Source organism: Python bivittatus, unplaced genomic scaffold (assembly GCF_059951505.1).
Source record: "Python bivittatus isolate LINGU-HERP-01145 unplaced genomic scaffold, Pbiv_v1 ctg000430_np1212, whole genome shotgun sequence".
Classification (NCBI taxonomy): Eukaryota; Metazoa; Chordata; class Lepidosauria; order Squamata; family Pythonidae; genus Python; species Python bivittatus.
The window spans coordinates 2,543,915-2,571,812 of NW_028277071.1; the positions used below are offsets into that span (position 1 = coordinate 2,543,915).

Here is a 27,898-nt window from a genome sequence, read left to right on the forward strand (position 1 = left end):
CAAATACGTACATACAGATTCATACAATATATATACAAGTCCATTTCCTTGATGCCACAGTAGAACTACACAATGGACAAAAGGACACCATGTTATGCAGGAATCCTATACATTGCCATGCATACCTACATGCTTTCAGCTTCCATCGAGAACACACCACTAAATATATCATCTATAGCCAGGCTACATCCTACAACTGCATTTGTTCTGGCCCACTTGAGAGAGATACTATACTCAGTTGGTAGAATCCAAGCAAGCATTCAAGAGACTGAGCTACCTACCCAACAAAATCAACAGACAAATCAATAGATCCAGATTAATTCTAGGGAGGACCTATTAAAAGACAGATCACACAAAAAAAAAAAAAAAAAACCAGAACAATGAATATCACCAGTTGTTACCTACAGCTCACTGCTCAGGTCACTAACACATTATTAATAACCTACAGCCAGTACAATACAAATGCAATGACACTGCACTTTCTCAGACCCATACTTGTGTACAGACAACTATCCAGCTTGTGATATATGGCACCATCAGCCAGCAATGCTCCTCTAGATTCCACATCAACAGACCAGACTTTGTGCGAATGAATGAATGAATATATCTCTAACTCTATCTCTATCTCTATCTCTATCTCTATCTCTATCTCTATCTCTATCTCTATCTCTATCTCTATCTCTATCTCTCTATCTCTCTATCTCTATCTCTCTATCTCTCTATCTCTCTATCTCTCTCTCTATCTATCTATCTATCTATCTATCTATCTATCTATCTATCTATCTATCTATCTATCTTTTGCACAAAGTTTGGTCTGTTGATGTAGAATCCAGAGGGGTATTGCTGGCTGATGGTAGCATATATCACATTAGAGGAAGAGCCTCTAAAATCACCTCTAATCTTATGTGTGAATTTGTCAGGGCCTGTGATGGTGCTCTTGGTGCAAATGTGGGAGCAAAGTAGACATCTGGGTTTGTTGCAGGGACTGCTTCAAAATTTGCTTCAAGCTGGGTAGTTTCATGGATAGAAACTCCTTTTTTGAGTATTATGAAAATTATAACTCAGGTTATCTTGAGACACAGGAGACAAAACTATTTTGCTGCTATGATTGTCTTTCAAGTACAGAAATGAGAGAAAACATCATAGAATGTAAAGTGTTTCTACGAACATGAATTGCACCATTTCTCCACATTAAGATTCTCAGTACTGGATATTCTACATTTTCTTTTCTCACAATTATAATGATTTTAGGATGAATCATAGACACATTCCCATTGCCAGAATGCATAGTAGGGATGTTTACATTATAAGAACCAGGTGTTTGGGAAATCTGCATAGGAGAACAAATGTGGATTTTCCAGTCCTGAAAAAAATGGCAAAAATATGACTGAATGGAGTAATAAGTTAATAATGATGACACCAACAAGAAGTGGATTTAGACAAATCCAGTTCATAATAAGAAAGACAAGCAAGTTGGTAGGTAGATAGAAAAGTGGATTATAGATAGATAGATAGATAGATAGATAGATAGATAGATAGATAGATAGATAGATAGATAGATGGGTTACAATACAGGAAATGCTAAACCTTTTGGAGGTTGTAGTATTTTACTTTTGACATCATCCAAAATGTTGTCTTTGTATGTGTAGGTGGATGTGTAATGCAGTGTGTTTTTTTTAAAAAAAACATTTTTTTTCCACACTGAAGGGTTCTTTTAAAATTCTTATCATTGGGGGATTTATCTTTCCCTGATCCACAGCACATGAAACATTTCCATTGTTTCTTCTTTAAGGTGAGACTGAATGAAAAACTGTGAGTATGTGATTATCTACTGTACCTTGTAATTATCCAATTAGACATGATTATCTTCACTTCTTTTCCAAATCCTTGAGAGTGGAAAACATGAACAAAGACAAAGGATGTTATTAATATTCCCCCAAACATTCAGAGCTGGGGTTGCAGGCAGACAAGTGTTTGTCCCTTTGATCATTGATACGTTACATTGTCCAGTTTGCTCTTCAAAACAGTTGAAAGAATTATGGCGCACTCTGCGATTTGGAAATATGTACTTGCCAAAGTGGAAACAGGTTCTTTTGTATACAGAAGGAAGACTTTCAGGCAATATGGTGGTATTTATTGTTTCATTATTAGTATCAATGCCTGGGTGATGTGTAAGGTCCATAATCATAATTGCAATATTAGTAAACCTCTCCCTATTTTTCATAAGTACATTCAATCTGGAGATCTCAGAATTGCTGGCATTATTTCTCAGCTGTATGTCTTTTCCAGCCCTGTTACTTTCATTCAACATCCTTCTTTGGAACTTCTTGATGATTTGGGGTAAGTCTTGTATTTTTACCCTAGTGTTGAGTCAAATGATTCTCAAGGCTATCACCACTACAGCTATCATCACCCAGTAAAACACAAGGTGCCTTAATCTTTTTAACCATTTTCTTAACCATTAACATTCTGATGTGGAAACTCTGTCAATGCTGGCATTCTTCTGTTGAATGAATGAATGAATGAATGAATGAATGAATGAATGAATGAATGGTACCAAACCACCTTGATAATAATGTTTATGAAATAACCACTAAGGAGAAACAATCAAGGACTCAGATTATGTTTGATTTAAATTTATGTATAGGTCTAGGATTAGCTAAGATCAGCTATGATTTCTTTTTTTCATTATTGGTATCTTAACTCTTAGTTCCCATCCACTATTATGAAGCTGGTTTGTGATAGTATGAATTCTATATACTGTACATATACAATGCAAATTATATTTACTAAAACAAAGTCAATGCTTGCTGGTTCAGAAAAGTCCAAAGGCAAGGGGCTTTTGCATTTATTTGGGTGATAATCAAATAGCATATTTTTATATAATTTATTAAATGCTCAGTATTAAAGTGAATTTAAGCATAAATTCAGGAAATACTTTTGGAGCCATTTGCTTTAAAAACAGCATGCAGTTTTCATTGCAGAGTATTGTTTCAGAGTTACCAACACATCCTGGCCTTAGTTTTTGCTATAAAGGAGATCAATGAAAATCCCCAGATTTTACCCAATGTCACCATGGGATTCAACATCTATAATAGCTACTTCAGTCCAAGCTGGACCTACCTTGCCTCAATGGAGCTTCTCTTTGCTGAAAATGGATTCATCCCTAATTTTAAGTGTGGTGTCCAAAACAATCCAGCTGCAGTCATTGGTGGACCTGACATCTGTCTCCACATGGCAACCATATTGGGCATCTACAAAGTTCCCCAGGTAAAGTGTGCTGATGACACGTAAGAACTGAACAAGCCATTTTCTATTCTTGTGATTATTTTGATGCAATTTTCTGGTTGAGGGTTGGGAAAGGGTATGATTTAACAAGAAAGCCTATATTATGCTGGAAGAAGAAATTCTTGATTAAAATTATACATAAACTTTCCAATTTGTTGAAGCATACTTGTAATTTGCATTCATTTACAGATATGGACATTACCTGGTCTTTGTTTTAGGCTTCATCCATCTAATGGCTTCACTTCAGAATCCATTTCTGGATCACAAAGTAATGCTTCATTTTAGTCTGAAGGTCTCTGCTTGAAGTTATGAGTGATTCTTCCCAAATGCAAACATTTCCTTTAAAGCTAAAAGATGTCCATTTTTAGGAAAAAGCTCTCAGACTTTTGATTGACTTTTGATTGGTTGCGTAATCAGTGTTCACACTTGGCAAGGAGGTGAATCTTTGTGAAACCAGAAGACAGGTTGCTATATATTAATATTTGTATATTTATTTATTTTATTTATTTATATTTCAAATTTAGATACTGCCCATCTCACAAAAAGTGACTCTGGGTGGTTCACAATAATATATTTAAGTGTTATCCTGCTGCATTCAATTACCAAAAGTCTTGGTCATTCAGAGAATTTTGGAGCAGTGTGGTAAAAGTCATGTTCAAAGTGTGCAAGAATATCAACCTAAGCACACAATCAGAAATTCCATGATTAATTTTTTGTTGGCACAGGATGTCCAATCTGGATCTAGGCCGTGTTGCATGGGGTTTTAAGCCTTTGAACCTTCACTACATTCTTATGCTTATTGTGTTCTTTGCAGAAAAGGTTTCCATTCATTATTAATGGGAACTTATTCCCAATGCAAAAGCCTTAATGCATCTGTAATTCCAGGGCTGTGATTTGAAAGATCCCCTGAAATTTGCTATTTATTTTTCAAAAGACACTTATGCAATTGTTAAGGTTTTTTTTTTAATTTATTTAAGCCAATAGGCTTTAGTTCTTGTTCAGATATTTTCTACAATACATTCATAATGCTCTCATGTTCGCAATATATGGAAAAAAGTTGAAATAGTCCAGTTTGTTGATAATCACTATAGACACACATGGAATCCATGATTCATCCCAACTGATATTTGAAAATAGGCATTATAATTTAGAAAGTGTAACACTCTTCAGGGACTCAGTCTGGTGTAATGGTTAAGGCACTGGGCTAGAAATTGGGAGACCATGAGTTCTAGCCCCATCTTAGGTGCAAAGCCAGATGGGTGACCTTGGGCCAGTCTCTCTTGCTCACCCGCCGGAAGCAGGCAATGGCAAACTACTTTTGAAATCTTGCCAAGAAAACTGCAGGAACTTGTCCGGGCAGTCACCAGGAGTTAACAATGACTCAGAGGCACAATTTAAAAAAAAAAGACACCACTATTCAGGATGAAAAATAGCCTTAAATTGTTCATTCTTCCCTTTCACTTTTTGTAGCTGACATATGGGTCTGCCCCAGCCATGGATAAAGAGACCCAAGGTGTTTTTTTTCAAAAAATGTTTCCCGATGTGTACCACCAAAACAAAGGTATCCTCCAGGTACTGCTGCATTTTAAGTGGATCTGGATTGGCATTCTTGCTGTGAATGATGACAAAGGAGAGAAAATTGTAGAGGTTGTGCTCACCATGTAGTCCATGAATGGCATCTGCTTTGATTTTGTAAAAGAGTTCCCAAATATAGCTTTTTACAGTGACTTTACGGATGTGATGGATGAAGCATACAAAACCTACTATATCATTGTGAAGAGCACAGCCAAGGTGATAGTCTTATATGGTGCAATGGAGTCCATGACCTTTTTGAAAACAATAGTGCAGTATTCAGAAGTGGAGAATATATCAGTGGAGACAAAGGTCTGGATCATGACTGCTGAAATGGATTTCACAACCATTTCTCTTCAAAGAGATTGGGATGTAAATTTCCTCCGAGGTGCTTTATCCTTTGCAGTTCATTCAAAGGAGGTGCCAGGCTTCCGGGAATTTCTTCTAATCAGAAATCCCACCATAGCAGAACATGATGGGTTTCTAAGGAATTTCTGGGAGCATGCATTCAGGTGTTTGTTTCACAACCCTGATCCAGATAATCAATATGGCACAATCTGTACAAGAAGGGAGAAGATGGCAACCCTTCCTGCATCTGTGTTTGAACTTAGCACATCTGGCCACAGCTACAATGTATACAATGCTGTCTATGCTGTAGCACATGCTTTGGAGTCAATGCATTCATCAAAAATCAATCACAACAGTATTGTGGGTGGAAGAAAGCAGAAGCTTCAGAACCAACCATTGTGGCAGGTAATGTTCAGAGCAGAGATACGCAGGAGATTTGCAAGTTTAGTCTGTAGGCCACATAGAAGGCTCATTCGAAAGGCGCCATGTCTACCACCAATTGCATTCTTGCAGCATCTTAGGATCACAGAGGACATAAGAAGCAGTTGTATATTAACATTATGTATCATAGTTCTACACCATAATCTCCTTATATAGATTAGACCCTTGGTTTGGTCAAATTTTGAGAGAAACAATAGAAGACATCCTCTGCATTTATAACATCTCCAGTGCCCTCCAAACAAAGAATATGTCAGGATTTTCTTTCTCATGGGAAAGGATTCATCCCGTTATCTTTACAACAATAACAAATAATATTTTGGCTATAGAGATCATGTGAAAAACACCTGTTATTGTGTGTTGTGTATTGTGCTATTTACTGCCACCTATTGGCGTGTGTATGCTAGGTATCCAGTGGGGGTGGCATAGAGCTATAATACAAGGAGAGGAAAATGTTCAACCTCTCAGAGTAGTTGTTAGTTGTTTTAGTGTTAGCCACTATGTAAGTTGTATGGGCTACGTAGTTGTAACAAATTACCAAGTAGTGTACCTCTTCTCTAAGAGTTTGTAGCTAGAGATTTTGTTAAGCTTGTGTTGCTAATAAGTCTTGGATGCTACAATATAATGAGAAGATGTGTTTTTCTTTATATTTTGTATGATATTTGCATTTTATGGAATTTTGCATTTTTATCAATAAACACCAGTTAGTATATATTTTCTGACTGGATTTCTTTGGGAAACAAGAAATGGACATTGCATTGTGTTTGCTTTCATGGCTAATATTTTCCTGGAGTTTTTGCTGTGCTCTGCACAAACAGGAGTGTTTGTGATTATCACTCTGCACGACAGAATATCCTGATGCTGATTGCTACATATGGCTCACACACACTGAAGGAGAAAATGAACTCATAGTAATAAGGGCACATCATTACTTAAAATCTTGGAAATTGATGCTACAGTGCTAGAGCTCTTCATGACCCTGCTAGAGATGGTGTCCTATAGTCAGGTATTCATATTCTCATATTATTTTCATATTCAATATTCTTCACTATTGCTCAGAAAAGCAACAATACAAACCCCATGAATACTTACTGAGAAGGATACCTGCTGGTAACAAATACGTCCCTCTAAGAACATAGTTTCAAAGTCATCAAGGGAGGAAAAACATTTTTAACAATCAGGATACCCACTTTCCTCATGTACTAATACTAACATCTTCCAAGGCCTTACTTGGTATTACAGAACAATACATTAAAATATATGTGTACATATCTGTTCATGTGTTTGAAAGACTCACAGGTTAATAATGAAATATGATGGAACAATCTAATAGACTGAATCCATATGAAACAGATTCTGACCAGAAATAGAATGATGAATGATTATTACATATTTTATCTTCTCCCTCTCTCTTTTCAACTTAGCTTCATCCTTTCCTGAGAAGGGTCTCCTTCAACAACAGTGCTGGAGAAAAGATTTCATTTGACGAAGATGGGAAACTAATTGGTGGATTTGATATTAATAAGTGGGTCACATTCCCAAACCGATCATTTTTTAGGATCCAGATTGGTTGGGTAGATCCTATGGCTTCCCCAGATAAGTTCTTCAACATTTCTGAGGATTCCATCATGTGGCCAAAAAGCTTTAACCAGGTGGGGTCTGACTAGTTGTGTTGTCTTTCATTTAAACAACATTAAAACATTCTGGATTGAAATATGTTTCTTAGCCCCTTTTCTGGGACAAGCAAATATTTAAATTTCTCTGAAGGGTGGTTTTTTTTTTTTTGATGGCTATGATTTCCTAGGAACAGAAAATGATTCCTACATATCTCATGTTTGTAGATAGATACCAAGCATTTTATAAATTACTACAATTTACATGATCAAAAAAGCTTAGTCATGGATTCCGAAACCTTGGTTTTGAAATTTAGGCTGCAATCTTATATATTGGTTTTCCTCAAACTATTATCTCCTATATATTCAGATTAGTGTCCCCTATACATGTCAGCATGTAGGTCCCACCATCCCTTTTCAACTCGGCCACGGTCTTCCTGGATGGGAATGATGCATAATATTCTCCAATCCATCTAGATCAATGTTTTTTGAACTTGCAACTGGCTGGGGAATTCTGGGAGTTGAAGTCTACATATCTTAAAGTTGCCAAGTTCAAAAAACACTGATCTAGAGAGAACTAGGTTGGGAAATGTTCCTTTAAAGCATACTTGGAAGTAACACAGTGAGTCTTGTTTCTTGGTCAAAATATACATGATTGTTTTGTAAGTTGTCACCTCACAAATAGTACTTTATAGCAGTTTCTTTCTTTGAATTCATTCTCAGGCTGCCATTCTATCAATGCATAAAAGGCAAAAATCAGAGTAGATAATGGAACTTTGATTTTAGAAATAAACAGGAAACCAGAGATGTATGAAGACCTGAAGAGGTGCTTTGTTTCAATGAAACCTCAAATGAAACTTCCCTTCAGACAGCTCAAAGAAACAGAATGTCCCCTCACTTGTAAGAGCAAAGCCAAGTGACCATGTATTTTACCTTCTCTGTTGGGAGGCTCCTCTCAGCCTTCTTCCCCAGAACTTCAATGTCAGGAACAGCTGAAATTCCTTTCACCTTCTGCCTCCTTGCTTCTGGCTGAGGTGCTTCCAGGCTTGGTGGCTTCAGCAAGTGTGCACTGAAGGTGACTACTCTGGAGGTCTCTCACTGTGTGTTGATGGTCTTCTAGGCTGGCCTGCTTTGGCAAACCATGCAGGATTGTCTGCAGCATGAACTAAGGGCAGCCAGCTTGGAACCCCTTTAGTATCTGCTGACATTCTTCCAGGTTGGATACTTTGGTGTGAACTGCAGGCAACCCATAACATGCACTTAAGCCACTCAGGATAGAGCCACCTCTGGCCTGGTCCCCAAGCTTTGGTCAGGTCTGCAAAAGGGTGTTGCTTGCCTTCTCCTCATCATGCTCTACATGTATAAGCCATTGGAAGGAGGTGAGAAACATTTCTCCATTACTTGGCAAAGGCTCTGATCAGTGCTGCAAAGGAGATATCATTTGTCCAAAGCTTGGCCTCCTTCATGGCACTGGCCAGAACTTTTGGTCATCTCTCTGAACCTTAGTCTTCCAGGCTAGTCAGCTCCATAGTGTGGATTAATCCAAAAGTGCACCAAGATAGAAACTCTTCAGTCAGTCAGTATTGAGGAAGAAGGTTGAGAGAAGGCTTCTTTTTCAGCACCGACCCACAATCATTTGATACTATCCAAATGCTTCATTGATCCCAATCAGGTGACCTCTTCACATCAGAAAAGTGAATAATGTCACCTCCATGCCTCAAAAGGCTTCACTGAAGCAAATCTACATGGCTTCTGATAGGACTACTATAATACAAAGAAAGTCTTTTCCCACTACAAAATCAATTACAAATAAAAATGTTTGCAAATATAAAGGTAAAGAAGGAAAACCGAATGGCAAAGTATACACAGTATTGTAGCTGCATCAACCTGGGAGGTTATATGCATAGTCCAAGTGGGCTTAGCCACAGCAGTAGCCTCAGGATGGGTCAATATGTGCAAAATGGTGGTCATGAAATAATGATTAAAGCACTGCCTCTTTGTACATGCATGGCACATTGATGCAGATACAAAAGGAGGGGGGCAACAGATAATGCTGCTTAGTAATTTGGCAGCTGAGCAGGTGCTAAGAATCTTCTTCTCTCTAGTAGAGGATCTCAGCTGCAAAGATCAACTGCATTCAGTTGATAGAAATCCAAGGATAAAGAACTACTTGGCCTCAGGAGCCATCTAAAGAAACTTTGGGGGAAAAGATTCCAAGAAGCGTGGATATTCTATCACACCGTTGCAGATCAAGTATTCTTTTCCAATGATGTCTTTATTGTAGTTCAACAGTGATCATTACTCCATGTCTAAGCTTTTAATTCTCCAGCAAAATAGACATTGCTTAAATACTTTTTAAAAAATGTTAACAATATTCCCCTTAATTTCTGGATAGGCACATCCCATTTCTTTGTGTAATGATCCTTGCCAAACAGGGTATAGCAAGATGAAGAAGGAAGAGAAACCATTTTGCTGCTATGATTGCCATCCATGTCCAGAAGGGAAAATTTCAGATAAAGAAGGTAAATGTTTTCGAGAAATAATGGGACAAGCTACCATACGAACAGGGTTATTTATTTATTTGGATTATTTATATGCCTATCTATCTCACACAAGTGACTCTGGGTGGTGTACAAGGATTAAAAATACATCCTTCCATAAACAACATACAGTATGTGTGTTAATTTTCTCGCACTTAAAGCTGTTTACAGTGAAAAGGATTGTGAAAATACACTGCATGCAGATTTATACCCAAGAATGATATACAAATAATATATATTATTTGATATTCAATATAGAATGGGTAAAGGATATGGGCCAAGGTTTCTGGCCCTAGATTTTTCTCTGTGAGTATGGCTTCATATTAAAATGGTTAAATATTCAATGTCACTATTGATATTAGTTTCTCTCTCAGAATTGTGCAACTCTCTCAGAACTGTGCAACACTAAGAGTTGATGACTGAATGGCATTGTACACAGAATTGCTGTTTTCTTTTTCAGATATGGAAGACTGTTCTCAGTGTCCAGAAGGTCATTATCCAAACCATGACAAAGATGCATGCATTCCAAAATGCATAACTTTCTTATCCTATGAAGAACCCATGGGGATCAGTTTGGCTGTTTGCGCTTTTTCCTTTTCTTTTATGACAACACTGGTGCTTGGGATCTTCATTAAACACAAAGACACTCCCATCGTCAAAGCCAACAACCGGAATCTCACCTACACTCTCCTTGTTTCCCTCCTCCTCTCTTTCCTTTGTGTGTTTCTGTTTATTGGGAGACCTAATAAAATTGTGTGTCTCCTTCAACAACCAGCTTTTGGAATCATCTTCTCCACGGCAGTTTCTTCTGTGTTGGCCAAAACCTTTGTGGTGGTTCTAGCTTTCATGGCCACCAAGCCTGGATCTAGAATGAGGAAATGGGTAGGAAAAGGAATGGACACTTTCATTGTTCTTTTTTGTTCCCTTGTTCAAACCACTATTTGTATATTATGGTTGGCAATTTTCCCACCATATCCAGATTTTGATATGCACTCAATGTCTGAAGAAGTCATAATAGATTGCAGTGAAGGATCAGCCACCATGTTCTACTGTGTTTTGGGCTTTATGGGTTTTCTGGCCATGGTCAGCTTCTCTGCTGCTTTTCTAGCTAGGAAGTTACCGGACAGTTTCAATGAAGCCAAATTTATCACCTTCAGCATGTTGGTCTTCTGCAGTGTTTGGTTATGCTTTATTCCAACCTATCTAAGCACAAGGGGAAAATATATGATAGTCGTGGAGATCTTCTCCATGATCTCCTCCAGTGCTGGCTTATTGGTGTGCATCTTTTTCCCCAAGTGTTTTATCATTGTGATGAGATCCGAACTGAACAATAAGCATCAGCTAATGAAAAGAAAGTTTTAAAAGTCAGCTATGTCAATCTCAAATCATTTATATACACTCAAAAATTGTGGACATATTTACAAGCAGTTCTTCTATAAAATTGTGATTTTAGGTTGAATTGAGGAAATAGGGAGCCTTCTCACTTATGGTTCCCATTTCTTCTGTTAGTTCCAACTCTTATCATTTAGTACTACAATTTCCTTCCTTCTGTCCTTCCTTCCTTCCGTCCATTTGGCACATGTCAAGAATTCTTATCCATAAAAGGAATACAGGTTTTATTAATTTAGTCAGCTGAGTTTCATGATTTGCAATTTTAACAATAGCATTTTTTAAAAAAAGTATTCCAAAAATTATATTGGTACAATTCTTGATATTTTAAATTATTACCCTAATCCAATTATCTCAATGAAAAGGCAAATCTTTAGTAAGTCAGTGTGGGATAGTAGTTAAATTGTTGGCTAAGACCAGGAAAATCCAGGTTCAAATTTATCCATAGACACAGAATCTTACTGAATGACCAGCCATGCTTCTCAAGCCAACTTACCTTACATGGATGTGAAGAAAAATTGGAAGCGGGAATGCAATCTATAGCATGTTGAGGGCCTGGAGGCAATCTAACTAGTAAATAAATAAGTCCTTTCTTAAACAGTGGCATAAAAAGAAAAAAGGCCTCACGAAAGACCTTTCCTGAATCAACTGCTGAATGGCGATGAGAAGTAGAGACATCTGTCTGTTAGTCAGATGCAAAGTAACTTCCTTCATGCCTTCTCCTACCAAGCTGGCCTAGAAGATGGACAGGTAGAGTCAGGTTAGAAGCTTCTGGGTGATGTTTTTTTCATAAAAGCAAGTGCACCTGCAGCAACAGTCCACAATTTACTGCATTCCATCACTGAAAGGATATAAAATATTGCATTAGTTTCCTACTGGCCTCCATGTCTCTTACTGGCTTGGAGACATTTCTGATGCATACATTCACTGCTGCTTTACCCTGTCAACCCCTGTATGGTCCTTGCCTGGCCTATTTTTTTCTGCAATAATTAAGACAATTCTTCCCAAAAGGGAATGTCAGAAATGAAGAAAGAAAGGGAAACATCCTCTTTCTATTATTTACAACTTCCTCTTCTTATTTTCTATTTTCCTTTCTTCAAGTTTTCTTTCCCATTCTTTCATACCTTCTTCCAAGATCATCTTGCTGTGGAGTTGGGAGAGAGAAGATGAATTCTATATATCATTGAAATAAAGACTTTAAATGGTTCATTTATTAGTTAGCTAAAAGCAGTTGCTGTATGAATTAGGAGTTGAAAAATAGGTTAGAAGTGGAGTGTTTGGTTAGTTTTGTCCTCATCCTCCTCTCTCTCTCTCTCTCTCTCTCTCTGTGTGTGTGTGTGTGTGTGTGTGTCCATGCTTTAAAACAATTTATACAGTGGTGCTTAAAAGTTTGTGAACCCTTTTCAACATTCAATAGTTCTTCATAAATATGACCTAAATTATTATCTCTTCTCTACATGTCCTAAAACTAGATAAAGAGAAGCCAATTTGACAAATGAGTCAAAAACATTATATTTTTTCATTTATTCATTGAGGAAAATGATCCAGTGCTACATATTTGGATGTAGCAAAACTACACGAACCTCTGAAATTATCAAATCATTTGAAAGGGAAATTAGTGTCAGATGTTTCAATCAATAGGATGATAATCAGGTGTAAGTGTGGAAGGTCCTGCCTTATTTAAAGAACAGAATTCTGAGTATTCACTATCAAAGTCTGATCTTCACATCACAGGTATGTGTAAGTGCGTCATGGCTTGAACAAAGGAGATTTCTGAGAAACTCTGAAAAAGAGTTGTTGATGCTCACCAGGCTGAGAAAGGTTACAAAATTATTTCCAAAGAGTTTGGACTCCACCAGTCCACTGTCAGGCAGATTGTGTACAAATGGAGGCAATTCAACACCATTGTTACCCTTCCCAGAAGTGGTTGACCAACTAAGATCACACCAAGTGTAAGGTATGTAATGCTCTGGGAGGTACCAAATAATGCAGGGTAATGTCTAAGGAACTAAAAATCCTCTCATACATGTCAGTGCTCATGAGACCACCATCAGAAGAACATGGAACAACAAAGCTATGTGTAGCATGGTTGCAAGGGGAAAGCCACCACTCACCAAAAATAAAATTGCTGCCCATCTACAGTTTGCAAAAGACAGTATGGATAAGCTAAAAGGCTATTGGAACAATGTTCTGTGGATGGATGAGACCAAAATGGCTTGGCTTGGCTCTGCCATCTGGCCTGGGGCGGGGAGGGAGGATGTCAGAAATGGGGTTAGCTAGCCCCTTAGCGGCCTGGTGTGGCCTCTATCGGCCTCTTGGATCTTTTAATGTCTTTTTTTATCTCTGTAAGTGTGGTTCTTTTATAACTTTGAATCATGTATTTATGATCTTAATTTGATGTAAGCTGCCCAGAGTCCCCCATTGTGGGGAGATGGGCGGGGACAAGTCCACTAAATAAATAAAATAAATAAATAAAATAGAACTTTTTAGCTTGAATGAAAAGCATTATTTTTGGTGAAAGGCAAACATTGCATTCCAGCGTAAGAACTTTATTCCATCTGCAGTAGTGGCAGTATCATGATTTGGAAGTGCTTTGCTGCCTCTGGACCAGGATGGCTTGCCATCATTTATAGAACTCTGAATCCTGAATTGTACCAGCAAATTCTACAAGAAAATATCAGGGGTATCTGTCCATGAACTGAAGCTCAAGAGAAAGTGGGTCATGTAGCTAGACAGCAACCCAAAACATGCAAGTTGTACAATCAAAGAATGGTTAAAGCAGAGAAAGTTAATGTTTTGGAGTGCCCAAGTCCAAGTTTTGACCTTAATTCTATAGAAATGTTGTAGAAGGACCTGAAGCAGACAGTTCATGCAAGGAAGCCCACCAACATCCCTGAGTTGAAGCTGTTCTGTAAGGAGGAATGGGCTAAAATTCCTCCAAGATGATGTGTGTGGTTGATCAACAGTTATTGGAAACATTTAGTTGCAATTATTGCTGCCCAAGGGAGGCACACCAGTTACTGAAAGCAAAGGTTCTTATACTTTTGCCACACACAAATATGTAGCTTTGGATCATTTTTCTCAATAAATCAATGAACAAGTATAATGTTTTTGGCTCATTTGTTTAATTGGGTTCTCTTTCTTTAGTTTTAGGACTTGTATGGAGAAGAGTTCACATTTTAGTCCATGCCAGCTTGAAGGCAAATTTGCTTTTACGTTTGTCTTGTAACATTTAAAATAACCAAAATAATCAAGTTTATATCTTGAAAAGCTCAGTACAGTTAGATTTGGTCAGTATTTGGACGGAAGACAACCAGAAAGTCCATGTAAAGTAGCTTAGATTGAGCAGTCTAACAATTCCAGAAGAAGACAATGAAAGCCCACTTAAAAATTGTTGCAAAGAAAATTATCCAGTTGTGCCTACGTAATCATAAGAAGTAAAGTTTGACTGTAAAGAAATGTTAACTATACCTTATATATACTATACCTCTTTCTGTATTTGTATTTCTCTCTCTCTCTCTCTCTTTCTCTCTCTCTCTCTTTCTCTCTCTCAAGTGTGTGTATCTAGGCAGAGTTTCCTAATTTTAATTAAATTTTCTTGATATGGATCACTGCCTATTGTGTCAGGGGAACCTGACATGTTTTCTTTTGAGTAGTGGTAAACTTTTTCTCAGTTGAAGAGCTCAAATCTCTGGGTAGGTTATTATCTCAACTATAATTAAACATTGGTTACCTATTTTCTCTTCCAAACCCATGGGATTCTGAGGCAAATGGAGAAACTGACCCTGAAGGATGCTATTAATATTCCCCATGGCATTCCAACCCATGACTGAAGCCCCAAAGCTCTGTGGGTTGATTCGATAGTATGTTGCACTATTTCTGCCTAAAAAACATCTGAAGAAATCAGGTCAGTCTGATCTGCTTGGAGACATTCAAGGATCATGTTGCAGACAGGGGCATTTGTATGAAGAAAAAAGACTTTTATGAAAGATGCTAGCATTCATAGAGTCACTGCTGATATTAATGCCTTTAGTGGTGTGCAAAGATCCTAGTGTTCAATGTGAACTTGATGAGCCTCTTCCTATTTGTCATACATATCATCAGCTTGGAGATGTTAGCATTGCTGGTATTTTTTCTGTGTTCTTTACATTTTCTAATCCCATTGATTTTGGTCAACATCCTTCCAAAGAACTTCAGGATGGACTTATGTAAATATATCATTTATTTTCAAGTTCTCTACCCTGCTGTTCAATCTCACAATGCTTTAACTGTTTCCCCAGAAGCTGTAATAATGAAAGCTACAGAAACACCCTTCTCAAAAACAGGTTGCTTTGATCTATTTTCCAGCTAAATTTCACTTTCCTAAGTGAAGTGGAATGATTCTATCATTGTAAGTAATTCAGGGCAAAGGCCCAAACTCCACTTTAAGAAATGACATCCAATTGTCTCTAAAGTTATAATGTGGATTCAGATGAATTTATGTAAATGCGATAACTATTAACATTTGTGAGACCTAAATTAGTATGATTAACTTTTTTCAATTGATTTTATTGGTATCAAATGAAGTTACTTTCTTCTACATATATGAGAAATATGGGCATTTCTCACATTTCTCATGTTTTAAAAAATGATGCTTCCAACCTCAAGCCTGTGTTTGTCTTGCATTAAAGAGAGAGAGAAAGAAAGAGAGAGATTCTGGAGTGGTATATACATAATTCCATTTTACTAGGCCAATTCAAGGATCATAGCTGAATACTAAATGTATTGCACTAGAATACTTCAACAAATTATAGTATAGAAATATTACAAATGCCATAATCTGAAGCAGGTGCTTCTTAATGTAATTTTTGTTTCAGAATATTGTTTCAGAGTTACCAGCACATTCTGGCCATTGTGTTTGCTCTCAAGGAGATCAATGAAAATACCAAGATTCTACCCAATGTCACGCTTGGCTTCCACATTTATAATAGCAATTTTAGTCCAAGTTGGACTTACCTTGCCTCAATGGAGCTTCTCTTCACCCAGGGCAGATTCGTCCCTAACTACAAGTGTGGGGTCCCAAAAAATCTGGCTGCAGTCATTGGGGGGCCTGACATCTGCGTCCACATGTCAACTCTACTATGCATCTACAAAGTGCCTCAGGTAAGGTGTGCTGAAAATGTATGCCACTACCTGAACAAGCCCATAATGTTACTTAACACAATCAGGATAGTTAATACTGATAGTTCAGCCGTCTGATAGTACTCATTAAGGAAACCTTAATGATGGCAAATGGTCCATGTTGAGGAATTGAACCCAGTTACCCCACAATCAGCCTTCTCTTGAAATTCAGTGAACATTTATGAACATAGATAAAAACATAGAATCAAAGTAGTGAAACAATTTCTTTGGCAAATAGCAAAGATACCTCAATTTCTAACGCTCTAATTGGAGCAAACTCTCAATATAGTTTCAGATTCCAAATACAAAGTAGTAGGTAATCAACAATAGAAAAAGGGAACGTACAAACATTGACTGAATGAGAATGTGAGGAGGCTTCAAATTGGAGACAGAAATATTTGCTGAAGATCAAGTTGTATTTTGAAACTATCAGGTTTCCTAAGCATCCCATTAAATGAAATAGTAGAAAGAGTGCAATAGTAAACTGGATGTACATTACAAAATATACAAAATAAATAAATAAATAAATGCAAAAGATGGATGAACCCAGCAAGTCAAAGCTCTGGGATTCCATATCCTGCCCTTCCTGGTAAAAGTAACTGAATTCTAAACCTTGGAAATTTCCCTTTCCTACTATCACAGCAGCATTGTTTATTCCTCCAAGAGGGAAGCATACAGTTCTGGCCTCTTTAAGTGGGATGCAAGTTGGGGTTTTTCTGGGGGGAAAAAACCCCCAGGACATTTGTCTTGGATAGGTTTCCATAAGCATTTCTTTCTCTCAGCTGGTAGTGTCTAAGAGAGAGGTTGGGGATCCCTGGACATTCATTAATGCTGGAGTGCATTAGCACAGAATCATGAGTATGGATAACTCTGATAATCTGATAGTGGACATGCTTGACAAATGTAAATATTCTCCAATACCACATAATAAATTAAGGTTCAGTTTTAGCCTTTCCTTTTCCAAAAAGGTCATCTTAACATTTCTTGTGAATTATGAGACTGAGATTTTCCCTCAAAGCATATCCCTAAAAGAAAAGCTGGGCTGAATTTCAGGTGAAGCTTAGAAATAAGCAAGTAAGATTTGGGGAAAGTTTCACACCTGAAGGTCAAGGATACATAAAATGCAAACACATGTGTACATTTTGATAGACTCACACAGACCTTCTTTATTGCCTATGTTTTTGCTTTCTTTAGTTGACATATGGCTCTGCTCCAGTCATGGATAAAGCAACTCAAGCTGTTTTTGTCCAACAAATGTTTCCAGATGAATCCCACCAACATAAGGGCCTCCTCCAGCTATTGCTGTATTTTAGGTGGACGTGGATTGGTGTTCTGGCTGTGAATGATGACAACGGAGAGAAATTTGTACAGGATGTGCTCCCCATGTTTTCCCAGTATGGCATCTGCTTTGATTTCATATCAAAGTTCCTAAATGTAGCTTTTTACAGTGACTTTATTGATGTGATGGATGAAGGACTCCAAGTATACCGAGTTATCATGAACAGCACAGCCAGCGTGATTGTCTTGTACAGTGAAATTCAATCCATATCAGCTTTGAGAACATTCCTCCAGTTTTCCGAAGTGGAAGATGCACCAAAGAAGGCAAAAATCTGGGTTACAACAGCTTAGACAGATTACACCTCAGTTTCCTTTCACAGAACTTGGGACATTAATTTCCTGCAAGGTGCTTTGTCCTTTGCAGTTCACAGAAAGGAGGTCCCAGACTTCTCAAAATTTCTTGAAAGCATCAATCCAATCAATAACCAACATGATCACTTTAGGGACGATTTCTGGGAACAGGCATTCAACTGTTTCTTTCCCAGTTCTAAAACAGAGATGCCATCTGAGAGAAAGTGTACGGGAGAGGAAAAACTTGTAACCCTTCCTACCTATATCTTTGAATCACACATGAGTGGTCAAAGCTACAATACTTACAATGCAGTGGCACATGCTTTGCAATCTATGCATTTGTCCAAATCCAGGAAAACAATATTAAAAGAAGGAAGGCAACAGTTTCAGAATCAAGAGTTGTGGCAAGTATGAACTTAGAAAATTATTTTAGAAAATTATCTTCTAAATTACTACATTCCCCCCCCCCCGAAATTAAATAAGACTATCTTTCTGTAACTCAGATCATTATACTGTAACTTTTACTGTGGAATGAAAGGTAAAATATATTGGATGTGTTCCTTTTACTTTCTCTGATTGTTGTACTAGTTGCTAGTCTTGTTTTCTATTGGAAAATGGCCCAGTAAATGGGAGTGAATGCAACAAAATAAACAAACAAACAAACAAATAAAACAAAACCACACCTTGAGTTTGTAATTTATGGATATGACCTACTGAATCCATGGAAAGGGTTGATTCATCTGATCATTTCAAATCATGAAGTGTGCTTAGGGTGGTTTCTTCATGTGCAATGGGAGGGTAGTTTACCTTATTACCACCCTAAAGTTCTTGAACTAATTGACAGAATTATGAAAGTATTCCAGCACTGTCTGCATAGAGTAGAACAGAGATGTGTCTTCCAGCAAGTTTTGGGGAGTGAAAGTTTGTGTTGAGAAGATGGCCCGCCATGGAGCTGACATAGAAATTGAATAAGGGTGGGGCCAATATGCAGCCTTGCTGGATGCCTTTCTCAGTTCCAATGGCATTGGTGAGATGACTGTGGGGGTTACATCTTACTTTGAGTGAGGTCCCTTCATGAAACATACATATTAGATGAAGTAAACATCAGTCAGTCAAGGAGGCCTCCAGTTTTTCCCATAGTTTAGCTTGGGATATGGAATTAAAAGCTGCTTTGAAGTCTGTGAAAGTGAAGGAGGCTGTGTTGTGGGTGTCAGGTTCGGTCAGCACGGGGCTTCGGGGAAGCTCGCAGCCAGACCACGCGAACTCCACCGGCGGTAGCTAGCGAGGAAAAGAGGAACTGAAAGCGCCGCTAATTAATGGGCCACCTGCGCCCAGCCAAACAGGAAAACCACAGCGGAAGCTTTAACTATACACTGATAACGGCGCGAGCCAACAATGAACGGGGCCGCAGGCAGCGAAACAAGATCGCCACCCAGCACAGAACCCTCGGGCTTGCACGTAACGGGGAGGGACCAACCCAAGCCGGAGGGGACTGCCAATCAAGGACAATGGACCCTGACCGAACCTGCCATCATGGACAATCAAGAGGGATTATTGGGGGGCCGATAATCCGCAGCGGTAACGCAATCGCGGGGCGGAAAAAAGCGCGGGAAGGGGGGAATATAACGAGTGATGCAATTGTACCAAGCCAGTCCTGGCTTTGCTTGTGACTGCTACGTTACGCATGAGTAAACCTCTTTTGTGAACCACACGTGTCACGGGAGTTTCTCTGTCGAATGGGGCAAACCTTACATAAAGCCAGGACTCACCATTAGCGCTACCCGGTACCACCGAGGAGCGTTTCCCTTTCTAATACAGGCATGACCAGTGACGAGGAATCCATGGGTCAGCTGGAGCACGAGGAACCCAGGCTCAAGGAAGGACGGTCAGAGCCACCCGGGAGCGACGGGACAGCGGCCAGGGCCGGGTACCCTCCAACCAAGCGGTGGTCGATGTGCGTGAACCAAGGGCCAGACAGCTCAGGCATCACGATGACCCGGGGTTCGGGGCCCCGGAACCGCGAGTGGGACGAGAAGCTCGCCCGACTAGAGGAGAGGGTCGAGCGGCGCCTAGACGCCGTGGAGGCGATGCTCCAGACCTTGCTACAGAGAGTGGGACCATCGGCAGTGAGCGATGGCACGAGCAACAGGGGTGGCAGTCTGGCACCCCAGGCGGCACCGCCCACGATGCCCCGGTCGGTGGACCGACGGGCGGCGGACGCCCTGAGACTTCGAGGCATCACCGGGAAGTTCTCAGTGGACCCTGAACAGCTGCCGCATGTTTTGACGCACATCAGGGGTTTTATGCAGAGGGGTGGTCACCTATTCGCTAGGGATGAGGATAGAGTATCCTACGTGGCCGAGCTGTTAGACGGCCAAGCAGCTAGCTGGGTGATCGGACTATAGGACGCCAACGCGGCGGAACTGCGGAGTTTCCCGGACTTCATGCAGGCGCTCCGGGACAGATTCGAGGACACATTGAGCGCCAAGCAGGCTGAGGACGACATCCTGCAGTTCAGACAGCGGGACAAGTCGGTATCGGAGTACGCCCTGGAGTTCCGGAGGTTGGTAGAGAAGCTCACGGACTGGCCGGAGTCCATGAGGGTGAAGTATTTTAAGAGGGGGCTCAATCCAGAGATCCTGGAGTGGGCACTGGGACGGGATGACCCGTCCACAGTGAAAGATTGGATCTGGCTGGCCAGAACGGCGGAGTCGGTGTGGCAGCAGATTCAACAAAGCGCGAGGCGACGGGACCAGACGAGGGACCGGCCAAGGGAGAGACCCCCAGAGGAAAGGCGGAGCAGTCGGCGGCAGTCCACCGGGGGGCGAGAGGTGACCAGAACCCCGAACCTGTGCTTCCGGTGTGGAGGCAGAGGCCACCGAGTGGCGCAGTGCCCGACGAAGCGGGAAGGAGCCTCACCATGGCCCGAAGTCAAGCCCCCGCGTCCTACCGGGAAAAGGGCCGGCGACCGACCGCGGAAGAGTGCAGTGGTGGCGGTGACCGAAAGAGGACGGCGGGGGTGGTCGACCCCGGAGACGGCGTCCTCCGGAGAGGACTCGGAGCCGGCGGGAAACAAGGTGCGCTCGCACTGAACGGCGTCCCAGTGCGAGCAGGGGAACCGAGGCGCGCAGACCCAATCGGGGATGAGGACTGCCCTCCGTTCTGGGTGAGGATACACATCCGGGGGGTGAGATCCAGAGGGGAGGCACAGCTGCGGGCGCTGCTGGATTCAGGCTGCACCCACTGCTTGATGCACCCAGCTGTGGTCTCGGGACTCGGACTATAGCTGAGGCACCTCCGGGAGCCCATTGCATTCAGCCAGCTAGACGGCACGCTGGCGGGGGGGGCCAGCTCAGTATTACACCGAGCCGGTCCAGATGACGATCGGGAGCCACCGGGAAGAACTAAGATTTGCGGTGGTGCTCGGCTTGGCGTAGCTGCGGCGACGGAACCCACGGGTCGACTGGACGGCGGAGGCAGTGCGATTTGGGGTCGGCAGGCCGGCAGAGTGCGAGAGCAGAGGGGACCGGGCCGTGGCAACGGGTGCGACCGCAACCACAGACGGTCAAGTGGAGGATCCGAGACACAGGGAGGCGGGGCGAGAGCAGACGGGGCCCAAGACCCGGGCGGCAACAGCAGCAACAGCAGTGCCGGAACCCCGGAGACTCGCAACGATCCCGAGGCGTGGGGAGGCAGCGGCGACTGGCGGAACAACTGCAAAACGAGAGACAGAGTCCGGGGAACCCATGATGAGCGGCGGAATCGCGAGGCAATATCGAGACCTGGCGGCGGTGTTCGGGGAAAAGGAGTCCGACCAGCTCCCTCCACACCGACCCAGTGATTGCCCCATCGAGTTAGAGCCAGGGGCAACGCTGCCCAAACCGAAAATGTACTCCTTGTCAATGAGGATGATGGGGCTCTGCGGGAGTTCATAGACAAGAACCTAGTGCGGGGATTCATCCAACCCGCGAAGTCACCATTAGCGGCCCCGGTACTATTCCGGGAGAAGAAGGATGGCTCGCTCCGGATGTGCATGGACTACCGGGGGCTGAACGTAATCAGCACCGAGTACAAATACCCCCTCCCCCTGATGAAGGACTTAATGTCGCACCTATCTAAGGGGAGGGTGTTCCCAAACTGGACTTGCGCGAAGCTTACTTTAGGGTCAGGATCCGCGCTAAAGATGAGTGGAAAACGGCGTTGAACACGCCGCTCGGAAGCTACCAGTTTTCCGTGATGCTGTTTGGATTAAAAGGGGCCCTGGGGGTGTTTATGCAGCTAATAAACTAGGTGCTGCATGACCTACTCTACCGGGGCGTCCTGGTCTACCTGGACGACATCCTCATCTACACCGAAACCCTGGCGGAGCACGTGAGCCTGGTGCGCACGGTGCTCCAGAGACTGCTGAAGGTGCAGCTGTACATGAAGCTATCAAAATGCGAGTTTCATCGGGAGCAGCTAGACTACCTCGGCTACCGGATATCCAGTCGGGGAATTGAGATGGATTATTGAGATGGATTAAGAGGGATTATTGGGGGGCCGATAATCCGCAGCGGTAACGCGATCGCGGGGCAGAAAAAAGCGTGGGAAGGGGGGAATATAACGAGTGATGCAATTGTACCAAGCCAGTCCTGGCTTTGCTTGTGACTGCTACGTTACGCATGAGTAAACTTCTTTTGTGAACCACACGTGTCACGGGAGTTTCTCTGTCGAATGGGGCAAACCTTACAGTGGGAGGAGTATTTTTCAATGAGATGTTGGAGTACTAGGCACTGATCAATAGGGGATTGGCTTTCTCAAAGCCAGCTTGCTTCTCTGCAAGTAAGTTTTCTTGTTTCAGCAAGTCCAGGAATTTCCATTGCAGATGTCTTACATAAGGTTTGCTGATTGTGTTGAGAAGACTGATTGGTCTGTAATTAGCAGGATCATCCTTTTCCCCTTTTTACATATAGAGACAATGATTGCAAGACCCCAATCCTTGGGACTTGGTCATAGGTGTTGATGCAGGTAAAGAGTGAGGCCAGAGTGGGGGCCTAGAAGCCCAAGTTGTTTTCAATGGCTTCTGGAGGGATTAGGTCTTCTCCTGGGCCCTTCCCTGGTCTTAGTTGAGCAACAAGATTCTTGATTTCTGTCTGTGTCACTGGAGCCCACAGTGGCAGATTTTCTATAGTTTGGCTAGGATGTCCATTTCCAACAGAGATGTCCATATAGAGTGCCTAAAAATATGCCTCCCAGGTCCTTGGGAGGATGTGACCATCCACCATGGATGGTCCATTGCTTTGGGAGCTTGATGTGATAGGCCAGAAAGAGACTGAGTCATTGGATTTGATTGTACATTGGCTATGTACAGTTGTTTTTCATGACTCCCTTTTTCTTGATGCCAGTAGTTGTTTGTAGCATCTCTTCTGCTAGAGGAGATCCTGTGCAGCTGTCAGTTTAGTATTGGATAGAAAAACCTGGTAAGTGGCAAAAAGAGCTTTTTTGGCACTAACACAGTCCTTGTCAAACCATGGCTTTGAGTGGTGCTGTTGTTGCTTCACGGGTGCACTGTTACTACAAGTTAGTTGCTGGTGGAGCTCTTGGATAAGGGAGTTATAGTTCTCCAAGCTGTCAGGGCAGACTGAAGGCTCTGTAGGTGATCTGAGGCCAGTAGCTCGGTTATAATTTGATTTAGATGGGAAATTTGCAACATTTGATTTCTGATCTTTTGAGCAAGCAATAAGATTATCTTCCTGTAACTCAAATCCATTATACTGTAAATTTTACTCTGTAATGAAAGATAAAATATATTGGATGTGTTCTTTTACGTTGTCTGTTGTGATTGTTGTACTAATTGCTGGTCTTATTCTCCGTTGGAAAATGGCCCAATAAATGGGAGTGAATGCTACAAAAAATAAAACAAAACCACATCTTGAGATGGTAGTTTATAGATATGATTTACTGAATCCATGGAAAAGGTTGATTCATCTGATCATTTCAAATCATGAAGCATACTTAGGATGTTTTTTTCCTGTGCAATGGGAGGGTAGTTTACCTTATTACCACTCCTAAAGGTCTTGAACTAATTGACAGAATGATGAGCAAATGGGATGGAACATGTCATCAGAATAAATTATCCTGACAGTGATTGTCAAAAGCATGGAAATAACCATCCCTTATGAATGTTTTCCCTCCCTCCCTCCCTCCCTCCCTCCCTCCCTCCCTCCCTCTAATTTAGATTCATTCATTTCTGAGAAGCATCTCATTCAACAACAGCGTTGGTGAAAGGATTTCATTTGACAGAAATGGAGAATTCATGGGTGGATTTGATATCATCAACTGGATCACATTCCCAAACCAGTCCTTTCTTCGGGTCAAAGTTGGAGTGGTAGATCCCACAGCTCCACAAGACAAGTTCTTCAATATCTCTGTAGATTCCATCACATGGCCAATAGGCTTTCATCAGGTTACATGTGACAACATCTTTCTCTCTCTGTTTAACTAGCATTCTTTTTTTTCTAACTGATAATAGTTCCATAGCATCATCCCTGAGATAACCTAGGCACAAATGCATGGGGAAAGGAAGAAAATACCTGTTAGGGATACCGAAGTTTGAAGTATTTAATATAGAATTTTTCACCCTCTCTCTCACACTAATTCTTGGCCCAAGATTTTGAAATGTACGGTCCTTGCTACTAAATTTCTTCAATCTAGTGATTTCTAAATGAAGATTACAGTGCCATCATCCCTTTCCAGCACTGAGATGATCTATTGAGGAAGGGGATGATGATTATAACTATACATGACTAGAAGTCCATAGATGCCTACAGTTGTAGATGTGTAATGAAACAGTACCAATAGAAGAGAATATGTGTAGCTCAGGGTTGAACTGTGGAGTCCTTGGGGTTCTCTGAACTTGGTTGTTTTCTTGCAAATGTTTCGTTACCCGGCTAGGTAACATCTTCAGTGCTAGAGTGGAATGGGGTTTGCTCTCTGTTTATATACAGTGGCATGCCCTTACAGTGTTGATGGGGGTGTGGGTTTTGTTTTGTTTTTTCCTCTAGTAGTTCCTTGATTAGGGTATTGTTTACTACTTGATTGTATGTCTGGTATTAATCTCTGATTATCTGGGTGATGATTGCTGGTGAGGAGATGTTCTGGCCTTTTGTTTTGCTTTTTATTGTCTCTTTTGAATAGTGTGTAGATGTTGTTTATCTATGTGCCTGTTGATGGCTGCCTTGTCAGAATACCAAGCTTCCAGGAATTCCCTCACATTTTTGGATTTAGCTTGGTCTAAGATGCTGACAGTTTCCCAGCTGAAACTATGGTTAAGTCTGTCCATGTGTTGTGAGATTAAGGAATTTTCATCACGTGTTTTGACTGCTAGTTGGTGTTCATGGGTGCACTCTGCTAGCCTTCTGCCTGTCTGTCCTACATAGTGGTTGTTACAGTCCTTACACTGTATGTTGTAGATGACTCCTGTTTTTTCTTCTTGTTCTACTGGGTCTTTTGGCTTGCTTAAGATGTTTTGGAGGATGGTTTTTATGTTTTTTATGCTTTTGTTTGTTTATGTATGTTTGTGTTTGCTGTAAAAAAATAAAAAACTTAAAAAAAAAGATGTTTTGGAGGGCTTTAGTTGGTTTGTGTGCTACAGAGATGTCAAGTCGTTGTAAAACATTTTGGATGTTTTATGTGTTTTAGATGTATTTATAGCTTTAATGTTTTTTGTAAGTCACCCAGAGTCCCCTATTGTGGGGGAGATGGGCAGCGGAGAAATCCAATAAAATAAATAAATAAATAGCCTGTTGGTAGTTTTTGAGACATTTCTCATGTATGGCAGTGTTATCCTTTTCATAGCTTGTGTTGGTTGTGTTGTAGTAGGTTGAGTGGTCAGACACTTTTAATGAAACAGTTTTAATGAAACAGTTTCAGACCAATTACCTCTCAGAATGTCTTCCTACAATTTAAAATTGTTTATCAATCCCTTTTTAATCTGTTGATTCCCCAGTAAGAGTATTTCTCCAAGCACTTCCTTTCCCCTCTATATCTTAAAATATTCCTCTTTATTTATGTATAGGCACCTTTTTCTTTGTGTAATGATCCTTGTGAGGCAGGACACAGCAAGGCCAAGAAAGAAGGGGAGCCGTTTTGCTGCTATGATTGTCTTCTGTGTCCAGAGGGGAAAATATCAAAGGAAAAGGGTAGGAAGATTCTAAATATAAAGGCACTAAGCCATTTGGTATAACTGTGTTAAACACACCTCTGTTGCATTCTTTTTCAGATACGGATGACTGCTCTCCATGTCCTGAAGATTATTATCCAAACTCTGAAAGAAATATATGCATTCCAAAGCGTATCACTTTTTTGTCCTATGAAGAACCCATGGGGATCAGTCTCACTGTTCTTTCACTTTGTTTTTCTTTTATGACAACTTTAGTAGTTACAATCTTCATTAAACACAAAGAGACTCCCATTGTCAAAGCCAACAACCGGAATCTCACCTACATTCTTCTTGTTTCACTCCTTCTCTCTTTTCTTTGTGTGTTTCTATTTATTGGGAGACCTGATGAGATTGTGTGTCTCCTTCGACAACCAGCTTTTGGCCTCATCTTTTCTGTGGCAGTCTCTTGTGTATTGGCCAAAACCTTTGTTGTGGTTCTAGCATTCATGGCCACCAAACCTGGTTCAAGAATGAGGAAATGGGTGGGTGGAAGAATAGTCAGTTTCATTCTTTTTTCCTGCTCCCTTATTCAAGCCAGCCTTTGTGCTGCATGGCTGATAATGTCCCCACCATACCCAGATTTTGATGTGCACTCAATGTCTGAAGAAGTCATGATGGAGTGCAGTGAGGATCAGTCACTATGTTCTACTGTGTCTTGGGCTTTATGGGTTTCCTGGCCATGGTTAGCTTCTCTGCTGCTTTTCTAGCTAGGAAGTTACCGGACAGTTTCAACGAGGCCAAATTTATCACCTTCAGCATGTTGGTCTTCTGCAGTGTTTGGCTGTGTTTTGTTCCAACGTATCTAAGCACCAGAGGAAAATATATGTTGGCTGTGGAGGTCTTCTCCATGATCTCCTCCAGTGCTGGCTTACTGGTGTGTATCTTCTTTCCCAAATCTTTTATCATTGTGATAAGACCTGAACTGAACAATAAGCATCAGCTGATGAAAAGAAGGATTTAAAAATCTGTTTGCCTCCAACCCTTTGCATGTACAAGTCAGAGAATTTTTCCCAGTATACATTTAAGCTGGAAAGCGGAATTCAATTTTTCTGTTGTTGTTCTGCCCTATGGAGCCACCTACCCCCGATATGTGCATGGACCTAATCCTTTTTGCCTTCAAGACCTGCATTGTCTTCCATGTGTTAGCCCTCAGATATTAGGATGTGTTTGGTCATGAGTTTGTTATATGGTATCTTGGGTTTTTTCTTTGTATTGTATTATTTTGACTTTGGTTATAATTTTGATTTTTTTGTAGATTGGTGGCTAGCTGCCCAGAGTTATGTATTTAAGAAGGGGATGATATAAATGTTATAAATAAATAAATAAAGCCACAAATTGATTTATCGATACCTTTCAGTATGGGGACATGAGGAAGTGGAGGAGTTACTAGCTCTTTTTATAGACCTATGTGTTTTTTCCTTCTTTATTTGATTTGTTACAACAATGAGCTATACACAGCAGTCATTCACATAATTCGATTTAATGTGAATAATAAGTTTAACTTTACTGATTGGGATTTATTCATATGTACATACACAGAAGCCTTTCATTTCAACAAAGATGCCTATGTATTTTTCCTGAAAAAAATCAGACACTGGAAATTCTCAGGTACATATTGTGTGATGTGGTCACCCACAAAGAGGGAGGTAAATTGAAAAGATCTTCCAGTTGGCCACCTGGCTGACCTTCCATCTTCTGCTCTGTAACTGGGACCAGGAAAT

The 27,898-nt window shown here is 40.9% G+C and overlaps 1 protein-coding gene across 1 annotated transcript; it reads left to right on the forward strand.

The window, feature by feature from the left end:
* The first annotated feature begins 3,006 nt into the window (after positions 1–3,006).
* Positions 3,007–11,161, forward strand: LOC107326561 (vomeronasal type-2 receptor 26-like). The gene is made up of 5 exons (XM_088143957.1): positions 3,007–3,270; positions 4,759–5,613; positions 7,071–7,298; positions 9,655–9,781; positions 10,260–11,161. The coding sequence occupies exons 2-5, from the start codon at positions 4,957–4,959 to the stop codon at positions 11,159–11,161; spliced, it is 1,914 nt and encodes a 637-aa protein (XP_088000083.1). The 5' UTR covers positions 3,007–3,270; positions 4,759–4,956.
* Positions 11,162–27,898: the final 16,737 nt, after the last annotated feature.